Below are 17,769 nucleotides of genomic sequence, written 5' to 3' on the forward strand. Positions count from 1 at the left end.
AAAAAATATCGTAAATTCATAAGATCACTTTGCTTTAAAATTATGAGAAATGCGGGCAACTTATTTAGTAAAATAAGAAGTTTGTGAGCGGGACCGCGATAAAAGGAGCGTTTTAGACATGTTTATACATAGTTCAAATTGTTTTAATTTAAAACTTCCAAAAGGCTTACATTAAATTTCTGAACGAGAATTTGCTTCTGTCATTATACGTCATTTTTATTATTTCTTTTTCTCGAATCAAAGACAAATTATTATACTTAAACGTGCATACATGTCTTTGTATTGATTTTTTGTATTATATGGCGTAAAATGCAGAGTTGAAAAGACTGAAGGGTTTATAAATAAAAAGGAGGAATATAAACAAAACCGGAGTGCATTTTACAAGTACTTATATCTACAATCTGTGGTATTATTTTGACATTCTGTCACATTGACAATAACTGTCATTTCGTTTTTGATTTCATTTGTGGATTTGCGGCGCACCTCAGCAGCGGTAGCCGGAGAACCGACAAACTTTTTTGTATTCATTTGAGTTCTGAACATCTTCAATTAATGAGGAATGTTTGGTGTGCCTTGAATAAATTTATAATACAATTACAACGTGCCTACGTATATACATTAGGAAGTTCTAACCGCGTGTGTTATAATAGAATGTTTTCATGATAAGTGCAACAACAACACGGTCAAAATGGAATGTGCTAAAATACAAAATAAGTTAAAACTTTTGTTTGAAAAACTTGCTGAACCTAATTATGTTATGGACAATTATTACGTGGACGGGCTTATCAACAAACTATCTAACTTCTCAGATCCCGGTAAGTATTTCACAACTGTTAATTACTTCGCATTTTAAGATAACAACTCTGTCAATGATTATAAATAAACATTGGTATCTGTCCATATAATCAGTAATATACAAATAGTACTTGCAATTAGTGCGTACAATGCTTTATGTAAGCAAACACTCTCTTGCTAAGTTATATAGTGTGCACATGTTTACTTTGCAGAATATTCTCACATTTTCCTTGTAAAATTCACTAGAATGTTGCAGCAAAGTTCCTAAAGTCATTACTCATGATACTGCTAACCTGTTTAGTACAAATTAACAAGTAAAGGATTAAGTACATAATAGAAGGTATGCTTGTACCTATGCTAAGTACATTTTTATAAAACTCTTTTCCATTGACAGCATATAAAAATATTGTCTGGTTACAAGGTTCCATTCCACACTCATATATTCCTCACTTTAAATTATTATAAGTAAAAAAAAACTTAGTGTGCAAAACTTTTTGTCTTCCAGAAAGCCTACTTGACAACAAAAAATATTATGTAGTGTTTGTTTCTCATGTTAAATAACTTAATCAAATAATAAGTTATGTAGTTACTGAAACATGTGTTATGTTAATAATTTGTATTTTATATGTTATCTGTATTGACGGTTATACAACTGCGGTTTCAAGGTCAGAAGGGAGTGAAGGGTTCTTTATCATAACTGTAGAAACTTATTAAATGAGAATTACTATGTAGAACTTCTTACCTGTTTATTAAGTTAGTGAGATTTATTAAAAAATGTACAATGCGAGTCAATTTGATTCTATAACTTACAACTAGTTTAATATCGACTTTGAAAATAAAGCAATATTTTCAAAGACTTTCAAGATTATATGTCCGTATTTATGCAAAATGGAACCACACGACAATTTTTCAATTTTTATTTTTTAGCGGAATACTAATATAAAAATGGTCTAAAACCTTATACAAAAAAGAACGACGCGATTTTCGCCTCAGAAATAAGGTTTATTAAAAGCAGAACAGAACCAACTACAACTGATAGAGCTGCACATGTTTTTGTAAAACCTTTGATATCTCAAAAGTACGTATTTGCTGTGTGGTTCCTTTTTGCATAAATATGGACATATATCAGTATTCATATAATAATTCTGTCAGTTTTGTATTGTCATGCTTACTGTGATCAATTATTTTATTTTACTTCTGATGCAATTTATATTTATAGAATGTAAGAGTCATCTTGTAATCTCATCAAATGACTAAACTGACAACCAATTAATTACCAATAATCTTTTATTTTTATTAGACCACACATATTGTGTTGTGGATAATAAATAAGATTAAGTAGATTGTAACCAACCATGTTTCAAGTTGGTTATTTACACATTTTACGTACATACATAATATCATGGATGTTATACCTGAAATTACATTTACGCGCTTCAAATCCCCCATCGACCCCAGCCTCTTTCATCTGCCAAAACTGCGGTCGCGGCTGTCACTCCCGCATAGGTCTTTTAAGCCACGAACGAAGATGTTACTTTGTAACAAATATTCCTCTATCTGACGCCACCTGAATCATCTGCAATAGATGGACACAGGCCAATGATGATGATGATACCTGAAAATGTAGGCTTAGGTGTATGACCAACTTTTCGCAATTAACAATGTTAATCCTATGTAATAAGAGGCGAGACTATTGCCATTTACCAAGCAAGTACTAAACTCTATTTATCGAGAAAAATTCTAATGTTATGCTCTTCATGTCTTATTATGAATATAATCAGGAACAACCAGTAATGGAAGGGTTGGCATGCATATTGTGTGACTACCTCAATTGACAATGAGTGCCTGTCAAATTAATAGTCAATATACTATGTAATGCATAATTGACACCCTAATTGACAACGAGTTCATGTCAAATTAATAGTCGTTATACTGTATGTTATGTGTTAATCACCATAATGTAAGAGAGAAAACAATGTACAGCATAGTAGCTTTCAAAATGTTGTCAACTGAGATACACAATAGCCCCCTGAAGGTAAAAGGTATTTTTAATAATAGAATTTTTATACATATCTAAGTAGGAAAAAATAAAGTGTAATCACTGAGATTACAACATAATAGACAAAATGAAAAATACCTTTGGAACCATCTTTTTTATCTAATAAAAATCAAAAAACTACAAACTAAAGTACCAAAAAATAAATAACTAATCAAACAAGGAAGTTTTTGAACTATTATTGTAAACAGGAACCTTATGTATAAGATTATTATTATGACATTATTTTGGTTGATAACACTGATAAAAAACAAATCTTGGGTACCATAATAAATAATATATTATGTTAGATATTCTCTCTAACTTAAAATATAATAATTAAGTAAGTATGTAATTTATTAGATTTGAAAAAAAAGTTTATTTTATTCAGAATACCAATTTATTTTGTATTAACAATATAAAAAATAAGCCTAAAAAGTAAACAACAATCTGAATATAAATAAAAAAAGTCAACATTTCAATTTACTAAGTTAAACTGGCTGGCACAATAAATGATTGTTAAAGTCTATAAAAATGTAGACCATAAATATAAAGGTTTTATTTATTTATCCATTCCAAAAGGCTGGCATTGACAATCACTAATGAGCCTAGTAAAAAAAAGGAAGCATGCAATGAACACCTGGACATTCTCATACTGATAACGAAAAATAAATAAATTACACAGACAGACTATATCCAAAATTTGTTTAAAGATTTTTCTTGACACTACGACAATATTTATCTTATTTAATTACTTATGTATTACATAGAAATGATTCCTTTACGTGGCGCACTGCGGCTTGTTCCAGTCTTAGTTCCGTGTCAATTTTATTGTGACATACTCTTTTATACACTGTGTAAGCCACATATAATGTTACTAAAATATACTGATTACTTATTTAAAAAATAAAGTTTAAGTCGATGTTTCTGGATCGCATTGTCCTGAAATTCACAAACAAAGAATTAAAAACTCAACAACAGTTTAAGTTCAAGAAAAACAACTCAGAAACTAATAAAGCTACGCATTCACTGGGTCAGAATTTGAGAGTACGGACGGAGGATTACTTGTTTTGATTTAGACCGATCGAGGTGCATTTAGTAGTACTAAGAACCATAGAAATTAAAGCGAATTAACATATCCTCACGGTCCGTACGCTCCGATTCCAACCTAGTGAACTCGTAGCTTAAGCGTAATTCTATTCTTTATTCCTGAAATGTCAAATTAAATATCATACATACCTCGTTTCTCATAAAACCGCTATAAATAATGCGCAATATTTTCCGCATAAAATTAAAAAGCCTATTTTCACAGTCTGTATTGACGTATGTGCAAATAAAAAATAAAATACCGTGAAAAAGTCAATACAATTTATTATAAGTATATAAACAACTGCTCTATGACGATGTACAATTAATATGCACCTTGTTCTCTCAATCGTCAATATTTATCTGTTTTGTTACTCTTCGTAAAGTAAAAGTGAAGGGTTGACAACTTTCAAGGTTTAAGCAACAATTGGAAAAGTCGTTTCGTACATAATTGCTTTTGTACTAAAACCTTTTCCAATAGTTTTGTATTAAACGAGTACTTATGTGTATAGTAAAGCTGCTTCGTGCACATAATTATAGAGAATCGAAATAATAATACCAAGGTCGGTTTTTTATATCATATGTACAGTAGTTTTTTCTATAACACCGCCGTCGTTAGCCGCGTATTGGGTGCCTGATAGATAAATATGCCACAATCAATACAATAATATGAATAGTTTGGCGCCAGTCACACTTCACGCGGTCTAGTGGTCAGGGTTCCAAGTTCAGAATTCGCATTTTCTGTAATCTATTAATTCTTAGAATACTTTACAAACATAAGCGGTCAGACCGCGGCGTTCAACGTCAAACTATGAACTTTAAACATAGAATGCAGACCGCTGCGAAATGTTTTCAACGGTTTAAGGAAATTTAATAATTTTTAAAAGTCCCTCGACCACATGCCTCTATGTCTAAACTTAGGTAAATCACAAAACAACGTAACAGAATGTCATCGGTATTATGGAATGATATTATGATCTATGGGAAAAGCTTACGTCTTCTTAACTGATTGATGATACCAGCTGAGTAAATATAAAGACAAAATTGTCACTAAAGTTGTTCTGAATTCGGCTGGGCCGATAGTTGCCAGATCTGCGGGTTAAGTACGAATTTATTAGTATTTATAATACCGTTTTAATACAGAAATAGCCTTGTCTTTATTAAGTATTTACACAAATCTCAATACATACAATCACAAACAGTTATATTTATGACATAATATCATCACAAGCAATCAACACACTTATTTAATGTGCAGTATATAATAAGACATAATACTTAATCTTTATTAAAGATTAACGATATTATTGATCGTGAAACAATATTTATTTTGAAGTGGTGGTTAATCAATGCATTATCGCATAAACTAATATGTCAATTGATAAAAACCAGCACGTGGATAATATTATTATTTGAAAAAAATAATGTTTTTCTACAATTAAATACCGGTATTGCTTTGAAATTACTTGACCTTCATTGATATGATTAGTTGAAAAGAATAAGCCATAAGTTCGCGCACATAGAGGTATTATGTGGGACGAAGACTTGGCATATTGACCATTGTACTTTAGAAAAACTAACATGAACTCGTTTTCCGTTAGATTTAAACAAAAAAGAGCTCAAGGGCAAACATAAACCATTTTTTCTTTGTACCGGCTTATTATTACCCTAGCCATCCATTTTTCAAAGGTAGCGAAAATATAATATAAATAACCTATCTTTTCGCAATTTCATCCGCTTGGAATTCCACCCCTTTCGTGAGGGAATATAAAAAAATCCTTTCTTATTGCTCCTCTACACTCGCTCCTCAGTAGTTCCGGCTGTGCGTTGTCCATCAGTCAGTCAGTCATATTTGTGCTATGTATATAAGCGATTTAGAATAATAAGAGTTGCATAAGTAAAGTAAATAACAATTAAAGCTAACACAATTAAGGAAAAAGTAAGAATAGGTTTTCCCATCAGTATGTTGATGAAGTAAATCTAATAAAACACCTTGTAAGCACATAAAAATATTCGTTTCTCACTGGTACCTGAAACCAGCTTATCCGCCATAACAAAGGTGGATTGTTTTAGTTGAACGTTCAGATTTTATAACTATGGAACCGTATTGGCCAATTCTATAAGTATTTAGTTGCTAATAATGTATTTCTCCGCCGCCTGTATGCTGCATTTCGTACAGATTGCAAGCTATGCCTTTGGGGGCAGTCTCAGTAATTAATTAAACTTAAATGAAGCTGTAATAACTCACTAATATTGCATATAAATGGAGTTATTTATTGAATATGGATAGAAAAAGATTACATTGCAATGCTTAAGCTGCCAAAAATAACGTGACGTATTGAGTATAAATAGAAACAGAAAACACAATAACATATTGCTTTAGAAGCCGTTTAAAACATTGCATTTACCAAATACGAATATTTACTCATTATGTTACACAATTTAAGTAGCGTCTTAATTTCTAAATTTCAAAATTAGAGATTGAAATAGTGTCCACCACAGAGAAAATATAAATAGAAAAGTAAGCTGGCAACAGATAGTCAAATAAAATCTATATTGTTTCAGTGAAAAATTAAGAATGCATTTTAATTTCCTTAACACCTGGTCACACATACTTCAGAGCAATTTTAACATTCATTCAACGGAAAGTATTTTTCCATCACGTTTACCTTATTTGCAATAGTAAAATAGCGACCTACATGACAGAAATGAAACTAAGTGTAGTTTAATTACCTGTTATAGAAGAACAGTCGGTAATACTAGTATTATTTGTACCTGTATACTTATAATCGATGTATCTTTATATGAGATAATCACCAAGACTTTTGCATCGCGACTGTTCGCATAGTTATTGTAAAAAACTAAAAATACCCATGTTTTTTGGTTGCACGAGCATATTGTTACAATAGGTCGATGAACTTTGAAAAACCCATGTTGTTTAAATAATCGCAAAACAGAAAATGAACAAAAGAAAAACGTTTTCTTGTTTTGAATAATATTCGTTGAGCGTACAGCTACATCAACGCCAACTACACATTTTATTCATTATTATGGCTTCAAACAGAATACAACCAATCATCGAATTCGCAACGCTTGCTAAGTATTGTTTCATGATGAACTTGCTACTGTTTTGATATTAAGTGCCTCTCCGAACTTCCTTTCATGGTTGGTGTCTTTCAACCGTCGCAAATTGAATCAATTCGCCAGTGATGAGTTCAGAATTTCCTACAATCTGGCGTGTCATCGCTGTTCTTTGTTTTTTTTTACTGGTCACTCTTGTATTTGTATAATTATTATGCCTTTTATATACAACATGCATGACTCATTATGGTCAGTTTCTATTCTCTATCTGTTCCACAGATTAATTACTAAATACAGACACTTATAAGTTTATACTTCGCTCTTTATGACCGCTCATGGATAGCAATTGCAACCGGAACAGTCAAAGATAGATCACTTTAGTCGAAGATAGCTATCTGTAACCTTTGACAGAAAATTTAAAACGGCCGTATGTCAGTTCGTCGAGCAAGCGCAGTAGTTGAATACAATGTTCAAAATCTAATCGTGTTTTACACATTTTTCATTAGCTTACAGGTAAAACATTACGCAGGTTTTATTACCCACTACAGGTGAATGAATACCTCAACTGCGTTTACAAGCTTAGCCTGTTTGCATACACAATAGAAACATGTACAATTTTCCTCAAGATGCAGTAGAAATACCTGTGTGTATTCGAAATAATAAGAATATTAAGGTCGGAGAAAAAGTCTTTTCGCATTATAGTATGTATGAACTTGTAATGATAGAGAAGATTCCGCAAGCAAATGACAGTAGACTCACAATAACAACAAGTAAAAAAAATGTTGTAATTTTTTCCGCGAAACTCAAGTTATGGCTTTAAAAAGCTTTAAAGTGCAAAATATACATGGTAAACACTTTCTATCTGTCCAAAAAAACATGTCGCCGTACCCCTTAAAGTATTTCTATACTCAATTATTGTTACTTAAGTTCATTTGACCCAAATAAATAGACCATTTGATTCAGATTGTTGATTAAATAAGGAAAAAGTTATCTCAGACTGTTGATTTTAGTGTCACATTTCATAACAAAATGTAATAATTGCCAGACGCCATATTAGCTATGTACATAGTGTACACACCCTCGTCCTTATCTGTAGCTTATGATGTATGTGTATGGAAATTATGTATGTTTTCTAATCTCTTAATGTATGGTTGTACTGTACGATTTGAGGCTGGTACACACTAGCGAGCTGACGTTACAAAAATGTTAAGTTTTTGTGAAGTGGATAGTTTATTTATCATTCTGGTTGCTACTTTCGATTGGTGTTGTACTTAATCATCAAGTTTGACGTTGCCAGATTATAAAATGGTAATTGCAATGAAATTAAATGCAATCAAAATAGGTCCTTACCTATTTGAGAGAAGGGCGTCCTTATGCTGTGGAGAGCTAGTTTTTCTTAATCGTTATTACGTAAAAGATAAGAAAAAAGATGAGGTAGCTTAAACAAATTACGCCTTATTATAGGTGAATTTGCATAAAAAAAAAATCGGACAGGCCGGTGCTTCAACGAGGTGACAGAGTATTTGGATATAACATCAGATAATGACTTAATCACTACTACTGCCTGGTTACGTCATAAGTCTTAAGTGAGCCCTCGCCTTTAGATAAAATAAAACGAGTGATAAAAATAAAGTTAACAAATAACTGAAATATTTGATTGTTATGAAAAAATAAACACTTCCCTAACCAAAAGATTAGATTTATAGTAACTTATCACTTTATCGAAGGTTTTTCGCTTTATCTACAAGTAATCGTATTTTGTCACCTGTAGTATACCTACTTGTGCTTAGAATACCTATAATATTACAACAACAAATGAGTTCATAGATTATCTTTTAAAATCGTTATGTATTGGAAAGATAAAATTCGCTATCCACTTAGACTGCCCATAGATTAGAGGGATTAACACGGGTTACTTTTCCCCGGCTAGTAGCTTCAGGAATCGTTTCGCTAACGATTCTAGCATTTAGTTGCCTAGGCCGTGCTACACTGGGACGCGGAGTATCCAATTAGAGGTACCGCGTCCTGGCCACTTTATAGTGACTGTTGAAGGAACACCGTCAGGTATTTAGTTGGTATGCCCAAAGTTAAAAGCCGGAACGCCTAGCCGGCGGGAGAGCCCGACAGATCCCCGCTTCCTCCCTGGAGCAGGACATGCAGTAATGCATTTTCATGACGAAAAAAAAATGCCGTGCTACACACATATTCGGTCCGATAATATTTACCGAAACTTGTGCTGATCGGGTTCATCTAGACATATTCAGTTTTGCCTCCCGGCTAGGCCGATTAATAACCTAGTCGAATTGCCATTTTGTCTGTCGATTTTGGCGGCAAATATCAATTCCACATTAGCATGCTCAGTTCATACACCCTGTTTTACCCTTGTACTGTTTCAAACTCGGTGTTTCATGTCTATAAAACTGAGCAGAATTATAGAATTCTGGCATTTTTCATGCAGGTATATTAAGGCCCGGCGCTCATTATCGGCATCGGCAAAGAAAAGGATCCTTTAGCATTTCTACATGCAAGCGCACATTGTCGGGAACTATGCTTTGGCATACTGCAACGCCTAGAAGGGGAATTGACAAGTCTTTAAGCATGTAAGAACTGAGTTTGCTATAGTGTTTGCTTGCATGTCAGGCTGCCGAGCGAGCCTTTTCCTTGCCGATCCCGACAATGGACGTCGGACCTAAAGAACCTGCAAAGTATACTAATGAAACTTTCAACGACTCCTTACTTACTTAATTGCTCCTTTACTCGATATTTACATAGATTTTATGTTTTTGTTATCTTTTTTGTCTTTGGACTCATTCACTGTCCCTCACGAAATGCTTTAACGCCCACTAGGAGGCAGTATCGCCCACTTTAGGAACCTGTGCTGAGTGCTCTAGACGAAGAAGAACGACGCCAACCTTGATTACAGGACGGCTTGGCCCCAACTTGAACATAACCGAGGCCTATAATTATATTTTCAAAACTGTTGCAAAAAAATAATACATCGTTACATTCCCGTTATATCTTTTCTTTACATAATGTGTATCAAGTAACGAAAGCTAAAAAAACCTTGTAAGTCCCTTGAAAACGATAAACGGTTTTCGCGATTAGAAACTGCTGTGCAATGATCTGCTTATCGATATAAACGGCTATGACTTCATACCGTATGGTGTGACTACGTGATGTAATACAAATATAGAATTTAAGATATTGTTATCCGATACTAAATCTATGTCCACTCCTATTTAATAACCAAAACAATTGTGATAACGGAATCTTATAAACTTCATTTTTGATGTATTACTTTAGCGTATTGATAGTTCACGTAAGGAGAATTTATCAAGTTCTCGATTAGGTTATTATCGGATAAAACTTGGAACCTCACAAATCAATTAGCAAAGATAGAAAGAATTAGGTGTTATCTAAAATTGTTGCTAAATCTACCTTTGGTTTGGAAATGTCAACAACATCGGACAAAACTGCGCGACGGTAAAATTAACTCACTGCCACGCTTTTTTATGAACCACATCACAACACTCGCTGAAAGGCTGAAAGATAAGTCCTGAATTAGGATATAGTAAACGTTATGACGCTTTGAATTTCTACAAGGAACTAATAGTTTCTCCAAACCCCAAACAATGCCTGTGGGATCCACAAAATAATTAAAATAAAAGCCTAAAAATTTCATCATAATGGCTTAGCAACCATTTTCAAACCATTGCGTCACATTCCGTCATTTACGGCATAATTTACATCATTCTTTCGGCGTTTTCCACATCGCAAAACATTCAACAGACAGTCACAAGACAAACAGAAATAGTGCTGGTTGTTATCACAAATATAAAAAGTAGCTTATCAGTGCGAAAGCTTGCACGAACTTGGTTGTAATGACGCGGCGGTTTCGCATCGTCACGTCACGCCTCGTATCTTGTGAGTAATCGAGTCGAAGTTCAGAATAAAATTTGATAAAGAGATATGTATATGAGCGACTCCCGAAACGCCACGGCAAGTTACACGCATGACTTGCAATTTACGACAAATCGCAGTTTCAATGACTGTTAATAAGTAAACTGCCGGAATTAAACTGCCTGATTTCGCATTTTTATGTAGACATAACTGTTGTTAATAGCCCGTCAATATAAACATGTATTATTCGTATTATTTCTTTAGTTTTGTTTCTATGTAAGATAAAATTGGTTGTCTTCAGTTGCCGCGTAGTTTTTCATTGCATCTGTTGATTCTTACTAACCGGTTTTGATCATTACTTATATTATTATTTTGATTACTTAGATTATCTGGACTGTTAAGACTGTACGTTTTGTACATTGAACGCTATCGGGCGTTGATATGGATGATAAAAAATACGTGTATAAACTCGTTACAGCGAAAGAATTATGCTATGGACTGGACCATAACATTGAACTTGAGCTCATTTTTCGTTTGAATAGACTTAACTAGATTTTGATTAGCCTAATCAAAAAATACTGTCTTTGTTTCAGAGACAGAATGCATCGAAAAAGTACCATTGATGTCCGATTTAATCATCGAAGCCCTACAACACACGGAACGTGCTCACAATACGGTCAAAGTGTTTCTCACGAGGGTGCTCGCTATCGCAGCACAAAAAGAACTACATTTTGCCAAAATATTCATGAAACAGGGTGACAAAATACTAGCTGGATTTAAAGAAATATGCAAACCTAATGTTAACCCCAGCATTAAAGTGGCGCACATGGAAGTAGCCCTAGCTATAGTCAATCACAGTTCAGGTGTATCGTGGCTCCTTGAAACCGGTGTCTGGAAAGAAATTCTTAAACTATGCAATGAAAAAGCAACGGTGTTTATCGCTCGGCAAACATACAAATTCATGGCCGATTTCATATGGAAATTAAATGATCTAGCCGACGTAGCAAGCGTTAGACTACTATTAGATAATTTCACAGATCCCATTAGCAAAGTGGACTTCTTAAATGTTCAGTCGTTGACCAGTGAACAGGAAGAAATAATATGTAAAGAAATAGATCCTTCCTTACAAATATTATATAGCATTGTTAGTACGGAAAATAGAATACAGAATAAAACTTTACTTATGACTGTGTTGACGAAAGAATACAGATTAACCTCGCATTTGTATATAGCCTGTGATTTTATCAGGTCTGAAGAACCTGCGTTGTTGATGATAAAATTAATATTTTGGCTTAATCTCGGTAAGGTTTTTCTTGTAAAACCTTTAGTGCAAGGAGTTCAGTTCACCGGCGAAGAGTTCCTGGAGGCAGCGGCCTCAAACTTCAACACTGTCCAATATTTAATACAGCGTCGGAGCGTGTCATTAGTGATAGACTATTGTTGCGCATGCAATATCATTCTGAACACGATATGTAAGGATTACGAGCCTCAAATGTGGCTGCCAGGTGCGAACACGAAGATACAGATGAGAAATCAGTTGTTGTTTATAAGTTTAGTGCCAATTCTGGTGTTTGTGATGTACGGGAAGCTGCAGTCGGAAGTGAGTGATATAAGAATTAGTGATTACATATCGAGGTTGTTGAACGCGTCGTGTGAGTACACGGCGAAAGCAGCTTACGCGTTAAGGGACCTTACTTGTGAGCTGGACACGTTGTCAGTGATTCTCCAAAGTGTGAAGAAGATTATACATTTAAAGGAGCATTTGAACGACGAGCAAGCCAACTTAGTCTTCCAAGCTCTATTCTATGTTCTTCAGGAGTACAACCCTGTTGATATATATGGAGATCTCAAGTTGCAAGAGTCGTTTGAAGATAGTGAGCAGAAGGATCTCGTGATGATGTATGTGATGGACAGTGTGTTGTCGCTGGTCTCTCAACGCAATATAAACTGGCACGAGAGCTTAGAAATTATATGTTTGTACAACGTCGTTTGTAATATTCTGAAGAGGCCGAACTTAAGTTGCAAGGTGAGTGTTAACTACGTAAGTACTTAAAATATTTTTATTGCAAAGTCGTAGCTGTGAAAACTTCGCTCAAAGAACGATTGTTACCGCCCGCTTATGAATATCTTAGTACTGTTCAGTACTGCAAGTTTTTTCAGATCGATAAAAATATTGCGTTTGAATGTTTTACGGCACGTATGTCGTAGCCATCAAGACGTTTAGGTCTCCCGCTAAAATCAAGTGTAGAATAAGGATTGTCTCGAAAAAAATGTACATATAAATAAATAAGGATATATTGTAAATTAAGTGAGTTCAGTCACCTTTTGCCAATCAACAGCTGCAGTCCGACGTATGTGTCAATAAAGTGCAAAATCAATAGTTTGATATTAAGGTCACAATTATAACTTTTAAACTCTCGCGTTGCATGTTTAATGTATAATGGTAATCGAATTGTTTGAATTGTGGTCCCAGGCTGGCTGACAGCCAGTCAGCCTGGGACCACGGCGAGTGCAACCTGCGCCGAAACGTTAGGCATTTTAAGGTAAAATGCGTGTTCGCGTTAATTCCCGTATTCTATTTTACATTAAGGTCACAATTTTACCCGTTCAGTGCTTAAGTTATATTTCTCTTATTTTATGATAACAAACCTGTTATACCTAGAGGTGTAGGCAGAGTTAAAACAACTAACAAACAATGTAATATGTGTCATCAACATTGTTGGTTCCATGTTATAGGGGAGAGGTCTTCAGTCATATACCGGCTCTAAACTTCAAACTACTATCGTGAATATTTCAACAGATATTAGTAAAACCCTAACTCCCGGTTTCTGAGGTACATTTAGCGGTAGCTTATCTATTCAATAGCGTTTAAGCTCATATCAACATGACAGTTTGAATAGATAAACTACCGCTAAATGTACCTCAGAAACCGGACATTAGCTTTTCCCCGATAACAAAATTGCAACTATCGTACACTACCGTTTAAACCACAGGGGTATTAAACTTGGTTTTACTATTTTCAGTTCGTGGTGAAGTCCCTGAACGTGATAACGCTAACGGTGAAGAAGTTCCTGCAGCCGAACCTCTCTTTGCTGATGGACTCGAAGCCAGGCTCGGCCATCCACGACCTGGGCAACCTGATCTACATGAAGATGCACGACATGCACTGGGAGATCAGGGACACGGCGCTCGAACTGCTGCATGTGTGCACTGAAATCTCTTTTATTAGTAAGTTTTACCTTTTATATATGCAGACACTGACAGTAACTTATGCCTGCGGCTCTCATTATATTTCGTTAAAAGTAGTGGTCTGTCTTTCTTAGTGATAGATATGATCACGACAAAATTGGTTCAGTTAAGGCTTTTAAACAATCGCGGTTTCTTTTTGATTTTTTTAATGAATTACACAGTTTGTTCTTTCACACCAAAGGGAATAGAAAATTTGTTTAGGTCCTGGTTAATTAAAGTGAGAAAGGACAAACATACACACACATTTTAAGAATAAAAAGTTAGTGTGATCATGGTACAACCTACAAAGTAGATGACAGGAAAAATAAAAATATAGAAAAATTGGGTCATTATAGTTTTAAAAAAACCAGATCCACCTGCGTAACTTCATTTAGAATGGGCTTTGTATCAAAATGAAAGTCCTAATGTCAAAATCGGGTGGGTTATCATAATCTTATTCATACATAATCTTAATCGTACTTAAGTATAGTTTTTTTTTATACTGGAACACATTATTTTTCTACTTAGCTCGTGCATTATTAATCTTTTTTTGCGTTCATAATTATTTTCCTATTTCGAAAAAAATCCTGATTTACTTTGCGGACCTGACCAATAAGGCAATAACTTAACATTCAATATATATTACCAACGGTGTACAAATACACCGATAGCGCAGTAGTTACCGGCCTTCGCAGCACATCGTTTATCAAGCTCAAATGACCCATAACTTTTGTAAAATTATTTATAGTAACTGACGATTTTTAAGGAAAATATAGAGATAAATAGTTCTGAGCTATCTCTGGGAGGTCTAACTTACATGTGACTGGTGATCACGTTGTCTGGAGTCTGAGCTGTGTATAATTTTAGTTAGTCAGTATTTTAAGGCAACAGTTCGATAGAATGTCTTTAGTAAATAGCAATATCTTAACTATATATTATGTGGGACTGAAATAAACTGGATCAAATATGTATAACACGCCTACCCATTCAAAGAGTTCCTAAAATATAAAGTAACCAATTTTATTACACGCAACTACTTGAAACCCTGAAATTTAACAAATGTTTAAAAAAAACAAACTCATCTCAACTCGTGATATCAAATAAATGTAGAAAAGAAACTTAACTTAAGAATCATAAGTAATCTCAACTGCCTAACTTTTATTATTTCGTGTTGTATAATCTATACTATCTATACTAATATTATAAAGCTGAAGAGTTTGTTTGTTTGTTTGTTTGTTTGAACGCGCTAATCTCAGGAACTACTGGTCCGATTTGAAAAGTTCTTTCAGTGTTAGATAGTCCATTTATCGAGGAAGGTTATAGGCTATATATCATCACGCTACTACCAATAGGAACAGAGTACCAGTGAAAAATGTTACAAAAACAGGGAATATTTTGACCCATTCTCTTTTATGTGACGCAAGCGAAGTTGCGCGGGTCAGCTAGTAAATAATATTAACACAATCATCTTACTTTAGAATGCCTGACGTTTCGGTGCAGCTTAAGTACTATAAACTTTTAATTCCCATATCCTATTGCATCTTATCTTAATTATTCTAATATATTCCGTTATACGTTTTCAGAGTTCCCACCGTTCCAGAAGCAGATCTTAGAGCACAACCTGATCAACGTGGCCGCGACGATAGCGTTCAACGATTACGAGTCGTACGTGCAAGTGTCTGCGCTCAAGTGCATCGGCGCCGCCAGCCGCATCAGTGTGCTGTGGGACAAGCTGGTCGCAGAGTACCCTGATATACAGGTACGATGTGACGGATGTGCCTTGAGAGTGAATGTAGTTAGGACGTTTTGGTATTGAGAACGTGTTAGCAAGAATATTTGAAGTTCATAACTACCACGATTAAGGTGATCCATTTGTTTCTTTTTCTTATAAAGGCAAGTCGCGCTTTAAGAATAACCCTTTCGTCTCGTGGACTTTAACAAACATACAACGACGGACACAAAGTAGACAACTAGACCCGAATCAATTATTTGTAGATCACACAAATTATTGTTCCCTGTGGGAATCGAACACGACCTCCGGTTGCGGCGTGTCGACCTAAACCACTGAGCTACAGAGGCAGTCAAACCGGACCTTATACTGCTAAACTATAGGTTTACTTTAAGTATAATTTACTGAACACATATTTACGACTCTGATCATTATGTACACGCTATCATTCTATTGTTATTTAATACTGCTTCATAACGTTTCAGGACCGCCTGCTCTACATCCTCCGATACAACGAAGAAGGCATAGTTCGCAAAGAAGCTTGCAACTTGCTCTGCGACCTGTACCAGAACATAAAGCTGACTCCCGCCTTCAAACAGACGCTATACGAACACATGGTATCATCTGCTCTCACAGACTTCCACTGGGAGGTCCAAGTTAGTGCACTCAAATTCTGGAAAATCGTCTACCAGTCTTTCCTCACGAACCAAGGTATGTTAGACGGACAATTCCCACCCGTAACTTTTTCAAAAGAAACTAGAAAAATCGTCACTTTGAACGAAACGGAGATACAAAAAAGACTGCTAAAGATTCTAGATGAATTAGCCGCTGTTGGTTGTCTTACTGTGTTCGTAAAGTTACTTCATGATGACACTGAAGTGCAAATTATGGATGTCACTTTATCCACCGCGCAAGAACTTTACGATATACTTGTACAGTACAAAGTGCATGAATGTGCGAGACCTAAGTCTGGAGAATTGAGGAGCGTGGAGGAATTAACTTGTCATATCAAAGAAGAGCCGGAAGATGCGGACGACAATGAAGAAATGCCTGACGCTCAAAGCCCGGAACACGTTATCGAAGACATATTAAACGCCGATGATGTAAACTTACTAGCGAATATTTACGAAAGGCACATGACAATACAAGGGAATAAAGGCGAAGCGCCTCTCAAACCAAAGATTAAACTGCTGAAATTCGCCTCGCCATACTTATTTATAAGTTATCTTAAAAATACGGACTTTAAAGCTGTTATTGAAGAGAAGAGGAAGTGGAACGATGGTATAAGGAGCATGTCTTCGTTGTTAGACGATATGCTCGGTCTGTACGAAGTGAACGATGAAGTTAATTCATTAGATTGTTACTGAGTATTTTATACAAACGGTTTTACTAAAGGCATATTTATTGACGCGTTATAATTTTCTCCGACCTCGACCGTTTAAGATGTGCATAAGTTCCGGTTAAAATATGTAGATCTCATATTTGTGTGTATACGTTGGTACCATATCGTAAACGTATCATAAAGTATGCCTAATGTGAAATTGTTTTCTGTTTCAAGATTTGTCGGTGCAGTGTCTGCCGTTATGACGCACTCGTTAGATGGGAGTACGTATAACGTGGTATTTTGAATTGTCTCCCACAAAGGAACACAAATATTTGTATGATTCGATTGCTACGGTGACCAAGACACTAGCAAGAGTTGTCCTTTTAATTATAAATTAATATAAAAGGAGCTCTGTAAGTCTAATTGGTACAAAACAGATACAACATCGACAAATCAGGAAGCGATTTAAATCTAGTATTTTGTAACGTTGCTGTAATCTTGAGATTATACTTTTCTTATAGTTTACTTACTCAGTTTTACTATACCTCCCTCCTTAAATTCTTAAAATAAACCTTAAGAACTTTCTTACAT

The 17,769-nt window shown here is 34.9% G+C and overlaps 1 protein-coding gene across 1 annotated transcript; it reads left to right on the forward strand.

Moving 5' to 3' along the window:
* The first annotated feature begins 443 nt into the window (after positions 1-443).
* Positions 444-17,703, forward strand: LOC142975101 (integrator complex assembly factor Brat1-like). The gene is made up of 5 exons (XM_076117775.1): positions 444-815; positions 11,491-12,923; positions 13,921-14,125; positions 15,709-15,884; positions 16,340-17,703. The coding sequence occupies exons 1-5, from the start codon at positions 689-691 to the stop codon at positions 17,219-17,221; spliced, it is 2,823 nt and encodes a 940-aa protein (XP_075973890.1). The 5' UTR covers positions 444-688; the 3' UTR covers positions 17,222-17,703.
* The last annotated feature ends 66 nt before the right edge of the window (positions 17,704-17,769 follow it).

The sequence above is a fragment of the Anticarsia gemmatalis genome, chromosome 8, assembly GCF_050436995.1.
Source record: "Anticarsia gemmatalis isolate Benzon Research Colony breed Stoneville strain chromosome 8, ilAntGemm2 primary, whole genome shotgun sequence".
Lineage (NCBI taxonomy): Eukaryota > Metazoa > Arthropoda > Insecta > Lepidoptera > Erebidae > Anticarsia > Anticarsia gemmatalis.

Coding starts and splice junctions, on each gene's coding strand:
- LOC142975101 (XM_076117775.1), top strand. CDS start 689: ATGGAATGTGCTAAAATACAAAATAAGTTAAAACTTTTGTTTGAAAAA. Junction 14,126..15,708: donor CACTGAAATCTCTTTTATTA/GTAAGTTTTACC, acceptor ATACGTTTTCAG/AGTTCCCACCGTTCCAGAAG. Junction 15,885..16,339: donor CAGAGTACCCTGATATACAG/GTACGATGTGAC, acceptor ATAACGTTTCAG/GACCGCCTGCTCTACATCCT.